Source organism: Nothobranchius furzeri, chromosome 12 (assembly GCF_043380555.1).
Source record: "Nothobranchius furzeri strain GRZ-AD chromosome 12, NfurGRZ-RIMD1, whole genome shotgun sequence".
Classification (NCBI taxonomy): Eukaryota; Metazoa; Chordata; class Actinopteri; order Cyprinodontiformes; family Nothobranchiidae; genus Nothobranchius; species Nothobranchius furzeri.
This window is the reverse complement of record NC_091752.1, coordinates 59,411,940-59,433,716: the sequence shown is the minus strand read 5'-3', so window position 1 is coordinate 59,433,716 and position 21,777 is coordinate 59,411,940. Positions and strand designations below refer to the sequence as shown.

At 42.4% G+C, this 21,777-nt stretch overlaps 1 protein-coding gene across 1 annotated transcript in view; it reads left to right on the top strand.

Annotated features, from left to right (window-relative positions):
* Window positions 1-1,751: 1,751 nt before the first annotated feature.
* fbxo28 (F-box protein 28) overlaps window positions 1,752-21,777 on the top strand; it is a 35,067-nt gene continuing 15,041 nt past the window's right edge. Inside the window, exons 1-3 of the mRNA XM_054750611.2 lie at window positions 1,752-1,978; window positions 20,115-20,224; window positions 20,325-20,463. Coding sequence (XP_054606586.2) covers window positions 1,790-1,978; window positions 20,115-20,224; window positions 20,325-20,463 — 438 coding nt within the window. The 5' untranslated portion in view covers window positions 1,752-1,789. The remainder of the gene's footprint in view (window positions 1,979-20,114; window positions 20,225-20,324; window positions 20,464-21,777) is intronic.

The window sequence follows — 21,777 nt, the reverse complement described above, 5'->3', positions numbered from 1 at the left end:
TTGGAAATGCAAAACGAGTATTGGGACGTTCATGCATTGTATTTGGGAATGTGCGCCTATCAGATGTTTTTGGACCCGTATTGTCAAGATCTTAAGTAATTGGTGTGGAACAGACATCCCTTTTAACCCAGAACCGGGCTATTGGGAGATAAATCTCAGTTGCCTAATGTAAATAAGTGTAATTTTTCAATCATCTCAGTGGGGTTAATAACAGCCTGTCGAGTCATTTTAAGACACTGGAAAGCAGTAGAATCTCCAGAGGTTAAGGAATGGGTCTGTGCAATGGCCGAATCTGCATCATATGAATGTATGCTCAGTAAAATGAGTGAAGACAACAGAGAGGGAACTTCTCACTGGGATAGATTCTGGAACTTTTTAAAGACAGACAAAGGCCTTGGGTGAAATCAAGCATGTCATGTGACTGCTGTTGTTCCAACGTTACGTGTCTGCAGGAGTTATATGATTGGGACTTGTATTCAAAATCAACTGTTACAACTGTATGTTTAGTCCCTCCATGTTTAGTATCTATTGAGACTGTTATGTACCAGCCCCTCAAAGAAAGTTCAAAAAAAACTTGAATTAAAAAAAAAACAAAAAAAAAAAAACAAGACAATTACTGAATTGATCTCAGCAGGTCCTTTAATGACGGCAATAAAATGCAGTGGAACGTTTTATTTTTGGGATTAAGTTAACAGCAACTTTTCCAATTTCCCATTTTTGTATCATTCTCAAAACTTTTGGCCACGACTGTACATCCATTTGAATCCACTGTGTGTGTGTGTGTGTGTGTGTGTAGGGTCATTATGATATGATGTTTAAATACTCACACCATCAGGCTGAGGTTAGAGTCTCTTGGCATCCATCCTGGGAGGTCACCGACAGGCTCTCTTCAGCTCTTCTGGATGCAGTTCTGCACTTCTCTGGTCAACACAAACATGTATATTATGTTTATTATATATTAGTGATTATAGTACACACCTGTGGTTCTCAGCTGACACCAGTGTCACCCCGATATGATTCTTACTACGGTGATTAAAATAAATTAATTTGTGAGAAATGACATCAAAATGAGGTATGTGGGGAAAAGTATTGCACTATGCCTTGTGATTGGTAAAAGGATATGTACATGTATGGATGCTGATGGCTTTAGGATACACTTAAGTAAGCTGACTCCTTCTATGAGTATCCCAGTCTGACACAGCCCAGTTCTAATCATAATAAACCAGTTGAAGGAAGCCTCACACTTCTTCCTCACATCTTTTGTGGGAAAGCTACAAAACGAAACATGAGATTTGCACTATAACTGTGTTTTGGGAGGATTCCAATCACTGGCTTTTTTCTAAAATCCAGCTGAGAGACTTTCACTCTGGACAACATCGTGGAATCAAACTGATGGGTTTACAAGCAGACTATGTTGTTAATGTACTAATATTACTTTCAAAATATTTAATTCACTGTTAAAGACGGAGGAAAGTAAAGCCCTTGTTTTCTGTATTCAAAAAGCAACTGATAGAAAACTAATTAACTGCTCTAAATTGCATGAAGAATAAGCAGAATGAATGCATTTGATAACCTGGGAATCTTTGAAGACCTCTAAGTCAGTTATACGAGTATGTGAGTGCAGATTATCTATGTTCCCTGTAATCTAATGCTTGGATATTGAATGTATAAATAAATATGCATTAAAGTCTGTAATGTTGAAAATGTGTAATAAAGAAAAATAAAAGAAATCCTAACGGAAGCAGGCGGAAACGTCACTTCCGTCTCTACTCCACCATAGCCAAAGAAGATGGCGGTCGTTGTAGAGAAAGTAGATGGATGTTGTGGTTCTTTGGAGCCAGGCACGGTGTCGCTGAGGCAGGCCAGCCCTCCCCCAGACCAGCCGCACCAGAACAACCCGCTGCTGGCGCTGCCCATCGTCGCTATCGAGAATATTCTGGATTTTCTGTCCTACGATGAGATCAGCGTGCTGCGTTCGGTAAGGAGGTGCTGGTGCCGCCACGCAGGCTGCGGGGCTCGGGAATAATGTGGTGGTGGAGGGTGATCTGATCCCAGTCCAGCTGCATATTGCCGGTGGTCTCAGTCCCATGTTTCAATGTTGTGCTGCATGTGTTCCTGCTGAAGACGTGGACGCGTCTTTATGGTCCACAGACTGGCCCTGTCCAGCTGACTTTCCATGTAGAAGATGATTTCGGTCTCATTAAACGGTGACCAGGGTTAAATTCAATCTGTTAATGGTATTATGTACCAAAACATGTGCACGCAGTTTCTGCGCGCGCATGAACGCGCGAGGAAGTTATAACTCTTGAGTGAAAATATGCATCGACAGGGCAACACTCAGAGCAAACTTTGTGCCAGCCAAGGGGCAATTATGGTTTTAAAGCCAAGGATTGGCTAAAATCGCAGTTCCACCCTTATCCGCTAGGGGCTGGCACCAGAACTGAGTAACCTCATCGACTCCCATATTAAAAAAGAAAATTTCACAGCAGAAATGAACATGTTTACAGCCTGGTTCAAAAACAATTTTAGGTTTAATAGCTGTAGTTTACACTCATGATACTCTGAGGGGGTGAATTTTTTGTAATTCTTCTGTGTAAGTGTAATTAAATGCTTACAATTTAAGATTTACTCCCCCCTGTTAATGTCCAAAATAATTGGCACTTTAATGTGCAGCAGGTTCACTTGCTGGGAATTGTGTGTGTGTGTGTGTGTGTGCGTGTGCAGCTACTTTCCCCGATGTGGAGTAGCCAAGCATGCATCAACATTATAGAACTTTTACTATTCAATTGATGATCAAACTGTGTAATTTGGGTATGCCAGGGAGCCAACACTTTAAAATAATTTGACACAGAGGTAAAACTATGGTTTATAAAAATCTTTTCATCACTATATTTCTACTACTAATGATGCAGGACAAATGATTATTAATGCTAATTCAAGGTAATAATTCAATTTTCAATTCAAGTTTATTTATATAGCGCCAAATCACGACAAGAGTCGTCTCAAGGACCTTCACAAAATAAACATTCCAATACAGGTCAGTTCATTAAGCCAATCAGAAAAAAAGTTTCCTATAAGGAACCCAGCAGGTTGCATTGAGTCACTGACTAGTGTCAGTCTATTCCTTATACCAGCTCAGTGGCCTAGTGGTAGAGTGTCCGCCCTGAGACTGGAAAATCAGGGTTCGATTCCTGGTCGGGTCAGACCAAAGACTTTGGAAAAATGGGATCCAATGCCTCCCTGCTTGGCACTCAGCATTAAGGGCTGGATTGGGGGGTTAAACCACCAAATGGTTCCCGAGCGCGGCTATGTCTGCAGCTCACCGCTCCCCCAGGGGATGGGTCAAATGCGGAGAACAAATTTCACACACACATCAGTGTGTGTGACAACTAATGGGACTTTAACTTTAAGCAAGCATTTAGCAACAGTGGAGAGGAGAACTCCCTTTTAACAGGAAGAAACCTCCAGAGAATCCTGGCTCAGTATAAGCAGCCATCCACCATGACTCACTGGGGATCGAGAAGACCGAGCCAACACACACACACAACATATATACCAAGTAGTGCTGGGTATCGATTCAAATTTCCTGAATGGATTCGATTCAGATTCTTGAGATTTAGAATCGATTATCAGCATGTGATTCGATCGATTCCGATCCGATATCGATTTGACTCGGGTCATCAATTAAAAAATATTTTTGCAGTTACCTTAATTCCGTGACTGCACAGTTGTGCAGTATATTGATAATATTGACATTCAATGATAAATTAATGAAATATTGGCTATTAAAAATTAGTGATGCACCGATAGATCGGCATTTGATCGTAATCGGCCGATAGCGCCCCTATCGGTTTTGATCGGAATTTTCAAAATGGATCAAAGCAGACCGATCAGGTAGGGTTGTCACGGTAACCAGTGTAGCGGTAAACCCCGGTAAAAAAAAAGTTGACAATAATAATAACTGTCTTGATTTAAAAAAAACTATATTATCTTGGTGGGTTTACCGTGCGGTGACCCTTACCAGCCACCGTATCATCTGCTGAAGTTGCCGGTGGCACATGCACGCTTTGCTGTTTACAACAAAACTTTCTTGAAGCTAAAGCTGAAATAATGGTCAAAGGAGGAGACGGCAGCGCTCAGGAGGACATTTATTATCCCTCAAAGAAGACAAAGTCTGAAGTACGGGCATATTTTAGATATTTGAAGAATGCCGAGGGAGTTTATAGAAGACAGACGGACGGCTATCCTGTTTGCAGCACGTGCAGAAAAAGTGTCTGTGAAAGGCAGCAATGCTTCAAATCTCATGACACATCTGCGTGACCATCACCCACAACTCTACAGTCAACGCAAGGCAAGCTAACGTTAGCGTTTTAGCTAAAATGCGTGATCTGAGGATTTGGGTTGAGGGAGAATGCAACGAGTCGCTATATAAAGCAGCCGCAGCGCCGCTACCTGCATATAAACCGTGTCGCGGACACCCCCATGTTGAAATGACGCTATGCATTACGGGGCTCCCAGGGGCAGATAAGAGTTGGTCTCTCTCCGAGAATAATTATGAATTTAACAATGATTACTGCCTGATGACATTTCCCCACATCTGCAAAGCTCACTGGAAGGACACAAACCGAGGATGATATTTTCCTGATATAGGGTTTATTACTCAAGTAGGGGTAAAAAAGTATCTGATTAGAAGGCTACTTGAGTACTGAGTATCATCTGATCTAATATTTTTAAAATGATGACATCAAACAGACAAAAAATAAGAAGTTTTAGGCAAATATTGGTATTTTAAAGACTAAAGGGGAAAAATGTAAACAAATAAACAACATCATTACAAAATAACACATTTTAGGCAAAATTTAGACACAAACTGAGGACAATATTTCCTGACATACAGGGTTTATTTAATTGTGTGAAAATGTAGCACGTTTAAAAAAAATACCGCGATAATACCGAAAACCGTGGTAATTTTGGTCACAATAACCGTGAAGTTAAATTTTCACACCGTGACAACCCTAATACAGACCATTTTAGATTAGGTTACATTTCCTTTATTCCCAGATTATGTAGTTTGTAGCACTCATAATGTTGTAGAAAATTTCTGGCCAATCCACGTGATTGGTATCGGTGATCGGCATTCTTTGATATCGGTATCGGTGATCGGCAGCAAAAAACCTGATCGGTGCATCCCTATTAAAAATGGCTGTAAGGACCAGTCTCTCTCCCAGAATGTCAAGCTTTTCCAGTGTTTTCTAGGACATTATTTAAATTCAGACATTAGGAATTCATCCAAGAGCTATTGCTGTTGAAAGCAAATGCCATTTTTATTCAAATAAGTTTAACCATATGAAAAAAGATGTTATTTGCCAGTGTAAAGAAAAATTGGCTGGCTTAGCCATATTGTAAGGAGAAACTGTCTTTACTCAGTTATATTGTTAAGAAGACTCAAAGGTTGTTTTCATCGATAAACTGACGATAATATCTGTGTGTCTGTGTTTCAGTTCAATGAGGAAACCAGTTTGACAATTAAAAGTTTTAATTCTTCAAATTAAACTAATGATTTTGAAATTGACAAACAGGAAATAACAATCAACATTGGCAACTTGTGGGACAATCTTTAACAGTTGATATGCTGTTCTTGCTCAAATAGACCTTCTGTTGGTGAATGAAGATTGAGAGTAATAGGATGTGGTTATGGATGCGTGGGTGTGGAAGGTGTCGTGAGAATTGAACATGAGGTGAGATGAATGCGTGTGTGCATCTGATTTTGCATTTCCTCACGTTACACCAGTGCAAATGTAAACAGAAACAGAAAGCTTAAAATTAACTGCTTTCATTTTACTTTGTGCAAATAGAAATTAAAAGGTACAGAACCTTAAACAACTGTTTCACAGTCTTGTGCAAAAACTTAAACACTTCAAGTATCCAGAAACATTCAAATGCCATTAAAGTACAAAAATGAAAACTTATGAAAAGTGAAAACTGAAAGGCATTCCATATTAATGTACAAACAAAATTGAACAGGAAATGAAACTTGACTAAAGACGGACTGTGTAAACTGTCCTCTTATGTACATCACTTGGGAATGGTAGGATTCTTCTGCAGGAACAGTAGCTGATTTCACGTGACCAGGGGTGAGACAGCTTCTTTTTGCAGTGATTATATCACCTGCAGTAGAAAAAACCCTCTCAGATGTGACACTGGTCCCAGGGACACAGAGATATCGCTTTGCCATGCGACTCGAGCCAAAAGAGGATACTCTTTTCATTCTCTCTCCACCACACCAAAGGATTGTCCTGCAGGTCTCCTCGCCCTGTACCTCTTGATCTCATCTTCTGCCACCTCTGCACAAGTTTTCTTTGCATGTCCCCTCTCTTCTCTTGGTCTGTAGGCTTCCCCAAGGAGAGACTCCAAAGTACTGGATTGCTTGGGGTTAGGTGCAGGGGGGTTGTTTTCCTCCTCTTCCTCCATTTAATCAACTTCATCTTGCTGCATGAGAGAGAAGAAGCACTTATGTGTGTTGTTGTGCAACAATAGGCTTTGGTTTGGCTATGAATAACTTAAAGCTGCTTTCCGGAGTTTTCTCCATTCAGAAATTCTGTATGATTTGTCAGAAATCTGTAAAAGTGATTGTCTGTGATATAATGTAAGCAATACGTTATTTATTTATTTATTTATTTATTGCTAAGCACGCCCCCTGCCCCGCAGAGCTCCGTGCAAAAGGAAACTGAGCGCTGACCAGAACTATCCAATAGCGTTAGACTACTGCTTATTTGCTTCAAATTTAAGGAACACCTCGGCTGATGCGGAGTTGATTAACTTTTCACGGACAAGTAAGTCTCTAAAATATAAATATATGAGAACGCAACATGACATGAGAATAATACTCGTAAAACAGCGTGTTTTAGCTCTGTTTGTCAGCTATAGAGCTCCGGACCCCACGTGACTCTCAGATAGTAGACGCCATATTGGCTGGAAGGGCTGCGCAGTGGCGCAGTGGTTAGAGCTGTTGCCTTGCAACAAGAAGGTCCTGGGTTCGCTTGCATGGGTTCTCTCCAGGTACTCCCACAGTCCAAAAACATGACTGTTAGGTTGATTGGTTTGTCCAAATTGTCCTTAGGTGTGAGTGTGTGTGTGTGTGCTTGATTATTTGTCCTGTGTGTCTCTGTGTTGCCCTGCGATGGACTGGCTCTCTGTCCAGGGTGTACCCCGACTGATTGCCCGTTGACCGCTGGAGATAGGCAGCTTAGCTGGTTAATTGCTGTGATCATAAAACACGGAAACGGCAGCACGCAGAACTCACGAGGCAACGTTTTACGTGACGTTTACTTGCTGCTATGAGTAATAAGACAGAAAAAGCCACGCCAAAATAAGTTTAGGAAGCCCACTAAGAATCGTAATAAAAGCATTTAAAATAAATACCACACACAGTTGAGGAAACGTTGGTTTAAGTACCTGATATGAAGCGGTCGCTGCATAAGCGAAAACCTTTACTCTCGGCAGAGGCGGAGCTGGCCTAAATGGCGCCCTGTGCGAGATCCCCCTGTGACACCCCCCCCCCCCCCACACACACACACACACACACAAGAAAAAACATTACACCTACAACTTTGTTTCAAATTGCGTGGAGTGTATTATATATAACAACGTTTGCTGACTGAATACAACATCCAGCTCCTGGCCACCTTCTCACCACTTGTCAAAGTTCTACTGAAATAGACACACTTAACGCAACATGATGGCATCATCGACTTGTACAGTACAGATGTGCTGAAAGGCGAAAGTCTCAACTTTCAGCTAAAAAAAGAACGCTCTAGCTATTATAGTTTTTATTTTATGGCAGTTTTCAGTTTAAACAGGATCTTACTAGCAGGGCACCTCCAGCAGCCCGCTGCCGCTTCGTTTTTCATGGGGTAAATAATAGCTCATTTCCCGATTCCAAAAAGAAAGAATGGTCCTACCAGCTCGCCACTTCAATATGAAGAAGATCAGTTCAACATGGGGAAAAAAAACCTGACCTGTAGGCCAGAGAAACGTTCATTAGCACATCAAGTTCGATTCAGTTTACCGGTAAACATATCACGAATGTACAACAGGTCAATTATTAATCATCTTGGCTACGTAGCTTAATCTATACATTCCAGTAGCGTTTGCTACAAACAAATACAAAAACAACAATAAAGGAAAACAACTGTCTGACAGACAGCATAGCCGAATTCAAGGCAACACATAACAATAATCATTCGATTGCTCTTGGTTTTAAGTTAAGCCCATTAAAGTGCTTAAGTAAATAAAAGTGTTTCAAAAACAGCGTTTTTGAACCGGAGTTCTGCTCGCGGTGGGAACTCCGCCGAACAGGGTCATTTTTTATAGCGAAAACGATCGACTGGTCACTGACAAGTAAAAGGGTGTTATTGGTAGATGTTAAGAACACTTACCGCTGAGGTAAAATGAAAGTATAAATGAATTGAGGGGAGAAAAACGCTTTGTTTTTAGCCCGGAAGTATTCCCCCACAGCCAGCTTTCATTGTTGCCGCGACGTGGAAGGAGCCAATCAGGAGAGGGACCTCACATCAGCTGACGTGGGTCATGTGACAGGGAGTAGTTGATATGGGTTACACTTTGTTGTGCTTTTATTACAGAAATAGTATTATTATCATCACTATTATTAAGAACATGCAATTTCTATGTTTTGTTTATGTATTGGTTGATGCTTAAAAAAAATTTTTTTAGAAGAAAAAAAAAAAAGGAAATTAAATGCCGCCCCCTGCAGACTGCCGCCCTGTTCGGCCGCACATATTGCACATATCAAGCTCCGCCACTGACTCTCGGGATCCCAGAGCTTCATTTTAGCCCGGTCACTAGCGCGTTTTATTACAATGATCCAACTTTGGCAGCGCTCCGGATCTTGGGGAATCCTGTAGATGGTTCATTCCTTATTTCGTCGGCATCTGTTCTGCATCCTGGGGCACAACAGGAATCTACCATATTTCCTGTCTGATTGAGTTTTCTTACAACAACAAATAGTCCAGCTGCGGGCTTCTGCCTGCCAATATGGCGCCGTTTCGATTTGAACTGTTGCATGCCGGGAGAAGTGACGTCAACTCCCGGAGCTCTATTGAAGCACATTTATAAACAGAAACGTGAAGTCGCTATCTTAAAAAACAAAGCAACAGACTTTTGTGTGATATGCTTGTCAGCCACTAGATGGTGCCATTGCATAAGAGAAATACTCCAGATAGAAGCTTTAACATAACATAAATCTGTCATTTTGATCTAAACTATCAAGTCAGACAACCACAAACTCACTAACCGAGTAACACTCAACTAAGGTACTACTACTAAGTAAATTTGAAATAATAAATTAAATCTAAAATGAAAAATATACAAATAAGAATAAAACTAATAACATGTTGTGAAAACCAGGTTTAATAGGATGATTTCAGAAAATAGGCAAAGTTAGCTTTCAACTAATTCAGATCAGATTTCACCAAAATATGTAATGTGTGTGTGTGAGAGAGAGATCAAATACATGGTAGTATTTGCTTGAATTTTTTTTCACAAGGCTTCTTATTACATTACATTAGACGCTTCTTCCTCCATCCCACCCACTGCCTCAGCCTGGAGCCTGGAGAAGGTGTGCTCTCGCTCCTCCTCACCCAGAAATGGCAGGGCTTTGAAGCGTGGACCAACAGCTGAGGCAGCATGCAGCATGGTTCACATACCAGAAATATAAATGTCACATGTTTAAATCTGTGCAATTAGGGAGATAATATTTTATAATATTTATAATTTATCATTTTAATTTTAATTTTTTATAATAATTTATAATTTTCTTAAATTGTTTAATTAAATACACAATATAAGCCATTTTCTCTCTCACACACACAAAATAGGCCTACCTTGTGCTCAGGTTTTTCTTGATCTCATTCTTCATATCCTAAGCAACTTTGGAGTCTTGTGGGAGGCTGGTCATCTCCTTCAGCAGCAGAGCACGCAGTGGTGCGATCACTGAGAGAGTTGGTGACTTTTCTTCTGACATGACTTCAGTAGCTTTTTTCATTGGCTTCAGAGCTCTGACCACGTCTTCTGCATCAGTTATGTCTTCCTCTTTCAGGCTGCACAAATCTTTTTCATTTCTGCGGACTTCAGGTGAGAGCAGAGCAGCAGAGATAGCAGGCTGCTGCTCCAGAAAACGTTCGAGCATTTCCAGTGCACTATTCCATCTGGTCACAACATCAATTGTGAGCTTGCGTTGTTTGCAATAGTTTCTGCTTTTCTTTCAATATGCGGCTTGCTGTTGTGCTGCGATGAAAGAACTTTACAGTGTGCCTCACCCTCCCAAGCAGGCGTGCAATATTTGTGAGTTTGAGACCGGTTTGTGAGGCGAGGTTTATGATGTGTGCAAAACAGCCAATGTGTGTTAACCCCATCATCTCAAAAGCACGAATCATATTGGCCGCATTGTCGGTCACCATAGCAGGATCTTTGCTCATCAGCCCCCACTCCTCTATCGCTGCGGTCAACAATTCTGCTAGACCGGCAGAACGATGGTAATTTTCAACTTCTATGGTCTGTAATGCGTACGAGTTGAGGTTCCACTCCTCGTCAATGTAGTGTGTTGTCAAACTTATGTACGATTCCGTAGCCACAGATGTCCATGTATCAGTTGTAATGCCCACTCTCTCTGGTGACGCAAGCTTACTTTCACATTTTCTTTTACCGACTGGTACATGTTTGGGATGACTTCTTCTGAAAGACGTTTGCGAGAAACCATAACATATTACGGGGGCTCCGCTACTTTCATTAGCCGCTTGAAGCCCTCGTTTTCAATGACAGAATATGGGCGCATATCCTTGCAAATGAGGGCCGCTATTGCCTCAGTTACTTTGTGAGAACGTGTAAAATTAGCCGGTAGTTGTAGTGATTCCTTGAATTTCATCTGCTGCAGACCAGTGGACGGCTTGCACGCAAGATCTTGGTGATGTCGCAAAATGTGATTGTTGAGATTGGTTGTATTTCCGCAATATTTCACCTCCATTTGGCATGCCTTGCAAATCACTTTGCTTTTGTCAAGCTGACCTTTCTCTTTGTCCGTTCTGAAACCAAAATGCTGCCAGACTGCAGCTTTAAGACTTTTCGGTGTTTTCAAACTGAGCGCTTGGCTAACATTGCTGCAACGCCATTTTTAAAAATGTCTTCACACCTAGCACACATGCGTGAATTCAATCACGTGACGGTGGGTGGAAGAAGTTCACTGGGGGAAACCATATTAACCCTTTATCATCACCGTTGTCCCTCAGGATTCAGGGGTGGACCTTTAAAGCGCCCGAGCGCCAATGGCGCTAAATTTTCTTGTCGGGCGGTAAATACTTGACGACTTACCGCCCGGGTGGCGCCCAAGCATTATTTGTTATTTGCACAACGGCTTTCACCTGCATCATGGCCCCGCCCTGTAGGAAGCTGCCGTTTTCGTTTCGCGCGCGTGAACCTGCGCGCCTCTAGCCACGTACTGCACTTGTACGATTCGTGCACGTACTGCACGATTCTAGTTATTGTCAAGTGAACTATAAGTTCACTATTAAAGACGAAGTGGAACCACGCTAGAAACACACAAGCACGCAGGAAGATCGCGCCACCACAGGGATGGGATTTCTTGATGAAATCTCCGGCAAAACGCTTTAAAACTGGTGAGGAGAAGCAAGACAGTTCGAAACTGTATGAAGCAGAGAAGCGTGTGCGTAGGTGAAATGATTCTTGGAGGTTTAAAGAAGACGGGAGGCGCGGAGAATGGCCGTATTTGAGTTGAGTAGCGGCTCCCCTGGAAAACAGACGGAAGCAGCAGGGGGAGTGGCTGAAAGCCGGCGTTGTAACGCCGGGGACACACCGGCCGCGGAAGCGCCGAGAAGCGAATCGCTCACGAAGTCCGGCCGCTGCTCGCCGCTCCTCAGTTTAGATCAGACGCTCCCCATTCGAGGCGCGCCTCGGCTCAGCTGTAGTTTTTCTTTTAATTACTTGGTGTCCTCCATTTCCTCAGCTCTTTTGCTCTGTGTGTGTGTGTGTGTGTGTGTGTGTGTGTGTGTGTGTGAGAGAGAGAGAGAGAGAGAGAGAGAGAGAGAGAGAGAGAGAGAGAGAGAGAGAGAGAGAGAGAGAGAGAGAGAGAGAGAGAGAGAGAGAGAGAGAGAGAGAGAGAGAGAGAGAGAGAGAGAGAGAGAGAGAGAGAGAGAGAGAGAGAGAGAGAGAGAGAGAGAGAGAGAGAGAGAGAGAGAGAGAGAGAGAGAGAGAGAGAGAGAGAGAGAGAGAGAGAGAGAGAGAGAGAGAGAATGGTTGTTTCTGCCAGTTAAATCTCTTGGATTTCCCTGCATGATGGATGAAGATATCGCGTTAGCGTTCACACTTGTTTAATTTTCAATTTTAATTCTGTGCCTGTTAGCAGCTGAAACACATCCTCACGTGCTTGTGGATATCATATGTTTGTGAATGTGTACAAAATAAAGGTTTATTACATTTAAAACGGTTCAGTTGTTATTTTGACTCGTTTTGGCAGCTGGGTAGATTCTTGGCGGGGCCGGTAAATATTCAGAGTTACCGGCCCGGCTGGCCGGTTGGTTTTGAAGTTAATGTCCACCCCTGGGATTGCTGCAGGAGGACACGGGTATTTATGAGTGGCGGAGGAAAATGAAAGAAAGTAAATAAATGTTTTGTGATCAGTATAATTTGACATAACCACGGCAAACATGCTTTCTCGACAATCCTTGTTAGTGTGAGAAAAAAAGTGTAGAAATTAAAACGGACTTGTGTTAATAGGGAAACAGCTGGCGAACCATGTTTGCGCATGTGCCGTGAGCGGTTCTGGTGCTGTTTGGGCCGCAGCCGCTCGCATTTGTTTACTGTAATGTAAAGTTGAAGTGCTGAAGTTTTGAAAACTAAATTTGAATAAAACTTGAAGAATAACTGGCAATTGCGTGCTCATTTTAAGAGGTCTTTCATATTTTATAACATGCTATTTGATATAATGGTTTACAAAATGCAAAAGGGTAATTTATTCGAGTACTCGATTAATCGATAAAATATTCGATAGAGTACTCGATTACAAAAATATTCGATAGCTGCAGCCCTAATGGCATGTTTAAGTGCGTTGGGAAACACACCAGTTGTTACAGGGAGGTTGACCATTTTGGCATTGCACGTGCCTATCTATTACCTCAGACACTTTTCTGAATAACAAAACCAGTAGTAGTCATGAAAATAACCTTTCCAGTCTACACAGGTGAAGCAAGGTAACCGGACAACGAAATCATCTAACGAAAATAAACCTCATTACAATCCGTGAATAATCAAAACCAAAAACAAATGGAGGCGAAAGGATTTCCACAACAACAGAAAAGAGCAATAAAAAAATACCACATAGGAAGTGCTGTGACGAGGAATCCTCATTAGGGTAAAGGTTAATCGGAGGATAATGAACAACTAAAACACTTACACCCAGAAAACAGCAAGAAATAAAATAAAACAAAAGACTGATGCATCTGTAACTACCACAAAGCAGTAAGGGATAAGTAGGACAAGTGTCACCTAAAGCTTGGTTTATGCTTGACGCATTCACTTTCCGCGCGGTGATGCGGCTCGCGGCTGGAACGCGATTCACAACTCGCAGCGTTTATGGTTTGTGCGGCTCGTCTCTGCGGTGAGCCAATATTCTCCCAAACTGTAGGGGGCAGCATGGAGCTCTACGGCAAGCATCCAACACTACACCATAGTAGAAGTAGAAATTACTGTTTACAACATGACATTCCAGCATTTTTAACAGCGTCCTCGTCTTTTCCGACAGTGCGAGCTATTTCTCTCCAAGAATTATTAACAACATGTTGATCCCGGTGATCTCTGAGAGCTGAATCATACAAATGTCTGTATTTACGAACCTCTGTCGTGCCGGTCCGCCATGTTTTTCCGCGTCCGACCGTCCGCGTGGTTAGAAATTTTCCAAGGTGCGCGTTGCGGAAATCTTGGGCTGTGCGGAGACGCGGTGGAGGGGCGTGGTTGTTAAAATGACGCAAAATGATGCAACTTCTCCGCGCGGAGCCGTGCGGACCTCGCCGACGCGTCAAGCATAAACCAACCTTTATACTGATTGTCTAGCAATTAACAAAACACGGCCAAGGCAGGGCCAAACAAGGACTTAGTCAAAACAACAGGAGGCTTACACTAGCCTACTTGAAAGGATTTCAACATCACTAAATCAGAGGTCAGGGTAACATGAAAAATTGTGGTTTGAAAAATAGTTTGAGGCAGATTTATAGTGGTTGTATTGAAGCACCAAAATAAAACAAATAAAACATATAAACAATAGAATATATACAACAAAAATCAAATTAGAACTAAAAGGAGCAGAATGGGGGGAAAAAGCTTATAATTTCTGCTCCCCTTTTTCCAAAAGAAATGATTTGTTTACATACAATTCCATTTGCTACACTTATACTCAAGTACGTCATAAAGGAAAACTATTAAATTTGCTTACGAAACAACCGAATCACTCAGTAAGCTAAATGACACACTCATCAGCTAAAACCTATTGAGACGTATGATAAAGCTTAGATTTTTCACCAACATGAAGCATTTCAGTCAGAAACTACATAATTCGTCAGAGGGCGAGGTCAGCCGAGTTGGCTGTTGTCAGCCGGGCACAAACCCACTCTTGTGTCTACTGGTTTCTGAAAACATGAGCCGATGTTTTTGTTTACATTCCAAAAGGGGGACAGGGAACCACAAAAATTTGCTAACTGCTTTACGCTGCGTTTCAAGCTTGCAAACTCCGTTGTTAATTGAAGGCCTCTACTCTTATTTGTTTGATATTTTTCATTCAAAACTTAATTCCCAAAACTTTCCAGATTCTTGCTTCAGCCTCGTGGCGGATAGAATAAAAAGACCTTGATTAACATATGCAAATTATCCATATTTGAAAGACACCTGAAAGGTTCGCCTGATGACAACCGGTATTTTTACCGTGGCCAGTATGCAGTTTTGAATCAGCCGGCACTGTCCACCAGCTTATTTTTCCACCTGCTTGCGATTGTCATCAGATGACCTCCCCTTTAAACGTAAAAAAAAAAAAAAAGGATTCGAAACCAAAAATAGAAAACAAAACAAAAATACAAGATGACACAATGCAAAACAACACCAGTCATTAGTATTAATCTGTCTGGGTTAAACAATCCCAAAAGAATTTCATCTACTTTCAAAACTTGTCACTATTTTTCATGAAAGCTTCACTAAGCTTCATTAAGCATGGCCTAATGGAAGGGGAAAGGATATGACCAGGAGAGACGGTCATCTCTGTGATCATAGGGGCCAATCTGGTACACATCAAGCAATTCACGACAAAGAGCATAAGTCTCAAAACAAGAAAAATAATGAAACAACTTGATGAAGGGAAATCACAGCATGTGGAGCTGCATACTACGTTTGGCTGTTACAGATGGTAATCTCAATCCTGATCATTTCTTCCCAAGAATCATTCCATAAAATGTAAAAATAAATCATCATTCAAAGTCTAGATAAGGGGACATCAGTCAAATGGGTACATCAGAATCATTGGGTTCGGCAACACTTTCACAAATTATTCTCATTCATCTTTGTATAAACAAAACAATTCAAAACAAGTATTGATGAGCAACATTTTAACTGTTTAAAAAATAATTTTCTACACGTGCACCTCAGTGAATAGCGACCAACACAGAAAGAAAATGGTTGGATTTTCAGAAACCCACACGGAGAGACTCAGAAGAGGAGAAAACAATTAACAGTTTTAGGCCAGCTGTGCTCTCTCGCTCCATTACAGGTTAGTCGGGCTGAATCGGGTGTGATCAGGCTGGGGATTGATATGCACACGGCTAGGTTGGCCTCCCAGTGGCTGGAAGCCCCTGCCTCTATCAAAACCACCCCTCTTGGCTCGTCCCCTACGACGGCCTCTTGGATTGGAGGGGCAGGTATGGGAAATGTGACTCTTGCCCCCACAAGCCCAACAAGTTGGAGTTTGGGAGTAGTCTTGGATATCCCAGTGCAAGCTCATTGATGACAACAACCGCTCCAGCGCGGCAACCACCGTGGGTGGTACAACCAATTTTTCTTTTTTACGTTTAACACGTGGCTCCCCCTCAGGTTTTGCTGGTTCCAGTCATCGGCATATAAATATTGGACAATGGGTTTCCATAGGCTCCAATAACACATTTTTGAGGAAAAATGGGAGGTGGCCACCACCGCCATTTTGACCATGTCACAGGTTCCGTCAAGCCCAGACAATTCCACAAAAGGGAAGAGAGGTGGAGCTGAGGGTTAGGCTGTAAGGCTGGGATCAACTGACGACACCCGGTCGAACTAGCTACAAGCTAACCCAAAGCTAACGCGGAGGTGGGAGCTAAGCTAACAGAGGTAGCAACCTAGCTACAATCGGAGTTAACTGTGCACAACGCCAGAGCTTCTGAGTCAGAGATACGCCGGGCTGACCGCTGGATAAAACCGGGTGGAACACAGAGGTCTCCTAGAGCTCTGCCGCTGGGGAGAACCGGGTGGAAAGATTTCCATCCCAGAGCTCCACAAGCCGGCAACCCGCGCAGCAGACAGAAGCCGCGATCAGACAGAGATGCGCCGAGCTGCGGGGAGTGGAGAACGGGTGGAAAACAGAGGTCTCTCGAGAGCTCCACAATAGTGATGTGTCGGTCGCGAACGAACCGGCTCTAAGAGCCGGCTCTTTGAAGTGAACAACGGGAGCCGGCTCGTCATTGGGAGTCGTCCCCTACCCTCCACCCTTCCCCCATGCCTTGGTGAAAGCTACAGGCGATTGGTCAACATGTGTAACTGTGTGTCCAGACTGTCCACACACAGTGCAGTAGGGGCGGGGAAGAGGGAGGATCATACTCAGACACACAGCAGAGCACATGCGGGTGAAGGGAGACGAAAGGGAATGAGGAGGAGGAAAAAGGCGAGAGAGAGGAGAGTGCAACGAAGACGGTGAGAAAATGAGCGCCAGCAGTAGGGAAGTGGAGTTTTCTTAAAGTGTTAAGTTATTAAATCCATAGAAGTGATAAATATTTGATATATTGCTTTTTTTACATTAGAAAATTATTTTACATATAGTTTAGCATTTTTTGGTTATAAATGTACTCTACGCAACAGAAAATCTGAGGAGCCACTTGGGAGCCAAAAGAGCTCCCAAGTGGCTCCTCACTTGGGAGCGGCAGTTGATGCAGCTTTTTTCTTTCACATTTATTTCACGCTGTATTTAACCGGAACTGGCTCAATACCCGACTCCCCGTCGTTGCTCGAAGCGTCCCTTGAGTCAGAATGGCAGGACAGAATCACACTTGCCAAATAACGTTATTAAAAGGTGCGCATAAAAACGGTATTTACTCCCTCCCTGTGCGTTTGGTTTCACCCCGAAACTGAACGCACGAGAGCCGTGGTGGAAGAAGGCCAGCGGAGAATTTTAAGCATAATATTACACTTAAACAGAGAGTTAAAAATAAATGCACCCTCATCATAGTTGTCATGAGTGTAAACTAGATCTATGAAACCAAAATGTTTTTTGAACCAGGATGTAAACATGTTTATTTTTGCTGTGAAATGGGCATTTTTAACATGGGAGTCGATGAGGATTTGTCCACTTCTGTTGCCAGCCCCTAGCGGATGATGATGGAACTGCAATAGTTGCCACTTCCGTGTTGGCTTCGTAAAATTCGGACCAAAATGGCCCCTTCCTGTGGAAAATCACCTGTGTGTTTCCAGTTCCCAAATTATCACATCTCAGGGAACCAGACCACTATAGAACAGCTGCCTTGACCTCCCACCTGATGAAGACCATGGAGAGAGACTTCCTCGCCCACCTATGCTTCGTAGTTAGCGCAGAGATTGACCCACTGAAGTTTGCATATAACCGAAACATGGGGATTGAGGTTGCCCTCATCTACCTGCAGCACCAGGCACTGACTCACCTCAAGATGCAAAAAAGCCAGTTGAGAATCAAGTGTTTTGACTTCTCAAGTGCTTTTAACACCATCCAACCGTCTCTACTATAGCAGAGGATGACGGGTGCAGGAGTGGACAAACTTCTGAATGCGTGGACCATCTACTACCTCACCAACAGGCAACAGTATGTGAGGCTGCACACTTATGCCGCCACGTCGTTGCGGCAAATTGACGGCATTGTTTTGTAAAAATGGCTTTTGTTGTTCACTCTGCTGTGGTCCGTTGGGGTGCATGCAGCTGTGACCAAGCCAGTCTGGTTCTGGTTGAAGGTTACAATGATAGCTTACTGCCTTTTTGTGTTTTCCTGTAATCTTTTTATTTTTCTTCATCCTTTTCTTTGTGCTGCTGTAACAGGTCAATTTTCTCACTGTGGGATTAATAAAGTTTATTCTATTCTAACAATCAGGGGTTCTTCCAGAAAACTTGCTGAGCGAGGTGGTAGAGAAGCTCATGGGCGGCCCAAAGTGTCTTTGTAAAAAAAAAGTTGTCAGGAAGTTAAAAATGATGACTGATATGTGGTGTTAAAAGCCATTTATTAGACCTTTTTTGTAGATTGATAATACTTGTCAGTCTACAAAAAGAGAGTCATCTAACATTTAAAATTTAAAGTGGAAACTGTCCACATCACTAAATACACATTCAATAATTGGAGAAGTAGTCACAGCCAAGTAATTTGACAAGATCAAGCAAGGCTGCATATTTTTTATGATGGACCATTTCATGTTTTAGCAGCCAGTACCCACCAAGTATTGCCTCATGCTCCATGCTACTCATTGGTTCAAATGTTAGTGAATGACAAGCCTACAACGTGAAAATGTGAAAGCTCATTAGTTGATTCATAACACTCACAGGTCGGGCTGCTCAATTAATCGAATTTTAGTCACGATTACGATCTGAGTTTTGAATGATTATAAAAAACAAAACAAGCTGATTATTTGCTCCTCCCGCTTGTGCTGCCCTGAGTTGCAAATGAAGCGCTCCTCCCTAGCGACTTTGACGCTATTTCTAACAGCTTTTCAGACTCCCTTCTTGACTTTTTAACTTAAAAGTATCTAGCGAACACCTCAGAAACATCTCTGGTAACCCTTAGCTACTTTCTGGATAACTGTCGTCGACATTTCCTGCAGGTTAGCTAAACACTCCGCCTGCGCTCCGGACCGTTCTTCGGAATATTAGGAAAGGGAATGATGCAGTGATGTGTCAGTCGCTAAAGACAGCTCTCGGAGCCGGCTCCTTGTTGGATTAACCAGAGTGAGTGATACGCACACCGCACCTGCGGACTCCTGAGACACTAAAAACGGCTAAATGTGCGCGTGCGGCGCGCTAAACACACGTGCAGCTTGCCCCGATTGCTGTGAGACCGGGTTGGGGGGTGGGGGGTGCAGCTGTGGTTGGGACAATTATTACATTAACTGATTGACTTGTAAATAAATAGTTTATAAATAAGGTAGAAATAAGTTACTCACGCTGATAAATAATAGCTAACCTCTCTGAGGACACGGTGCTAGTGCACTCTCCTACAGCACCTTGACACGACTCAATAAATGTTATGCAACATTTTGTCAACATCAATTTATTTGCATTTATTTGTTATAAATGCCACTGCATAATTCTTGCTGTCAGTGTTTGCAAGATATTGGTATTTGGGTCTGTACTGGTTAGACTTAAATGAGTTAAACCAAGGTCTATAGCCCTTGGGTCATAGACTCTGAGCTGGAAATATTGGTCTTTTTATACCGGGAATCAGGAGTTATTTTAGTGATCACCTTGTTTCTTATTTTTGTCCTGATTGTGCCCTGAGCAATTTTATGACTGAATAAAAACAAATAAAATCAACATAAATTGAAAAATCGTCCTAAATAATCGTGATCTCAATTTCAGTCACCATAATCGTGATTATTATTTTTGCCATAATCGAGCAGCCCTACTCACAGGACTATGAATTGGAACTGAATTGTGAGGTACCTAAAATGGCACACCCCTTTCATAATCCTAATTTTTTATGTTACCATGTGCGTCTATAGATAATCGACTTTCTCCACTTCATGGTTAGGGGAACCTTGTTACATCTGGCCTCTGATTGTTTTTTGCAGGTGTGCAAACGCATGGATACAATCTGCCAGCGGGTTTTGAATCAGGGCTTCCTGAAGGTGGAGAGGTACCACAGCCTCTGCCAACGGCAGGTCAAAGCCCAGCTCCCCAGGTTAGTGGCACATTACCTCTAGCTGTGCAGGACAAACACTAAAACAGGTTATTCAACAATGTATAATCAAGTGTGTATGTGTGATTTGTGTTGTATGTAGGCGCGAGTCTGAAAGGAGAAACCATTCCCTGGCTCGTCATGCTGACATCCTGGCAGCCGTAGAAACGCGCCTCTCTCTCCTCAACATGACATTCATGAAATATGTTGACTCCAACCTGTGCTGCTTTATTCCTGGAAAGGTTTGCTAAATCCACCTCTGACGGGGGGGGGGGGGGGGGGGGGGGGATGGACAGGGTTTCTGCGGGGTCTTAAAGCGGCCCTAGCATAAAAAAATCCACTTTTTTGAGCTTTTTACCATGTGATATTTCCTCATGAGAACAACCCCAAATCCATTCATGGCTGCATTCATGCATTTTCCAGTATCAGCTGCAAATTTAGAGTTTTACATCAGGCATTTCAAACTACATCAGGCATTTCAAACTACATCAGGCATTTCTCATCTCCCTGAAGCTAGTGGTCTCTGTTCTGAAACCTGGATATTCTGTGGATAGTCTGACAAATTACTTCTGCATTGGGGACAAAACACTGCTGTAAAAACCACACATTCTGTCTACAAAGATACACGAAATGGCCAGCACAGGAAAAGGCGACTATGGTTTTGCAACAGACTCGGTAGTCCGGTGGTTGGCGTGCCCGACTGGGCGCTTAAACCACTGGACTACCAAGACCAGCAGACAACAGCAGACTTGACAAAAGCTCTCTTGTTGGTGCGTTTTGTCGGGGCGGGGGTGGGCAGAGCTTCACTGAAACTAACCGTTTTATTTCCACGTAGAAATTCAGGCTGACAAAAGTAGGGATGCAACGATACCACTTTTCCCCAAACCGATAAGATACCGATGCTTGGATCTGAGTACTCACCAATACTGATACCGATACTTCTACCACACAAAAAAATGCAATGAATTGGAATACAGGTTTTATTTTCTTCTTTGTTTTCAATAGGAAAAGACTGCGAGGTAGATAAAAAGTAAAATATGTTAATATAAATGATCACAAAACTAAAATATTTGGTGAACAGAAATGACAAGTTACAGTGAAGTCACTTTCAAGCAACTGCATTGGTATCAGTTACTGGTATCTGTTAACTTTTACCAATACCGGTATTTGTATCTGTATCGGCACCGATACCAGTATCGGTATCGGTGCATCCCTAGACGAAAGTAACTTATTTTTAAGATAAATGACATCTCTATAATGCCAGTGGTAATATTTTATCATAAATTCAATGACTACAAGACTTCTTTGTCAATACCAACACCTTTAACCACTGTTTCACATCTTACTGAACTTATTTATTAAATGCATTACAAATGAATATATTGTTAAAGTGACCATGTGTAGTTTTTATCATTAATCTCTGGAAATTTCTTTTGAAATGATACAATGACTTAAATGATGCCCAGTTATTAAAAAATATTGGCGGCTTCCTAACATGTAACCAGAAAAAATTAGGTCTAAAATACATGGGAGTGGGCCTAACCCCGGCTTTCCAC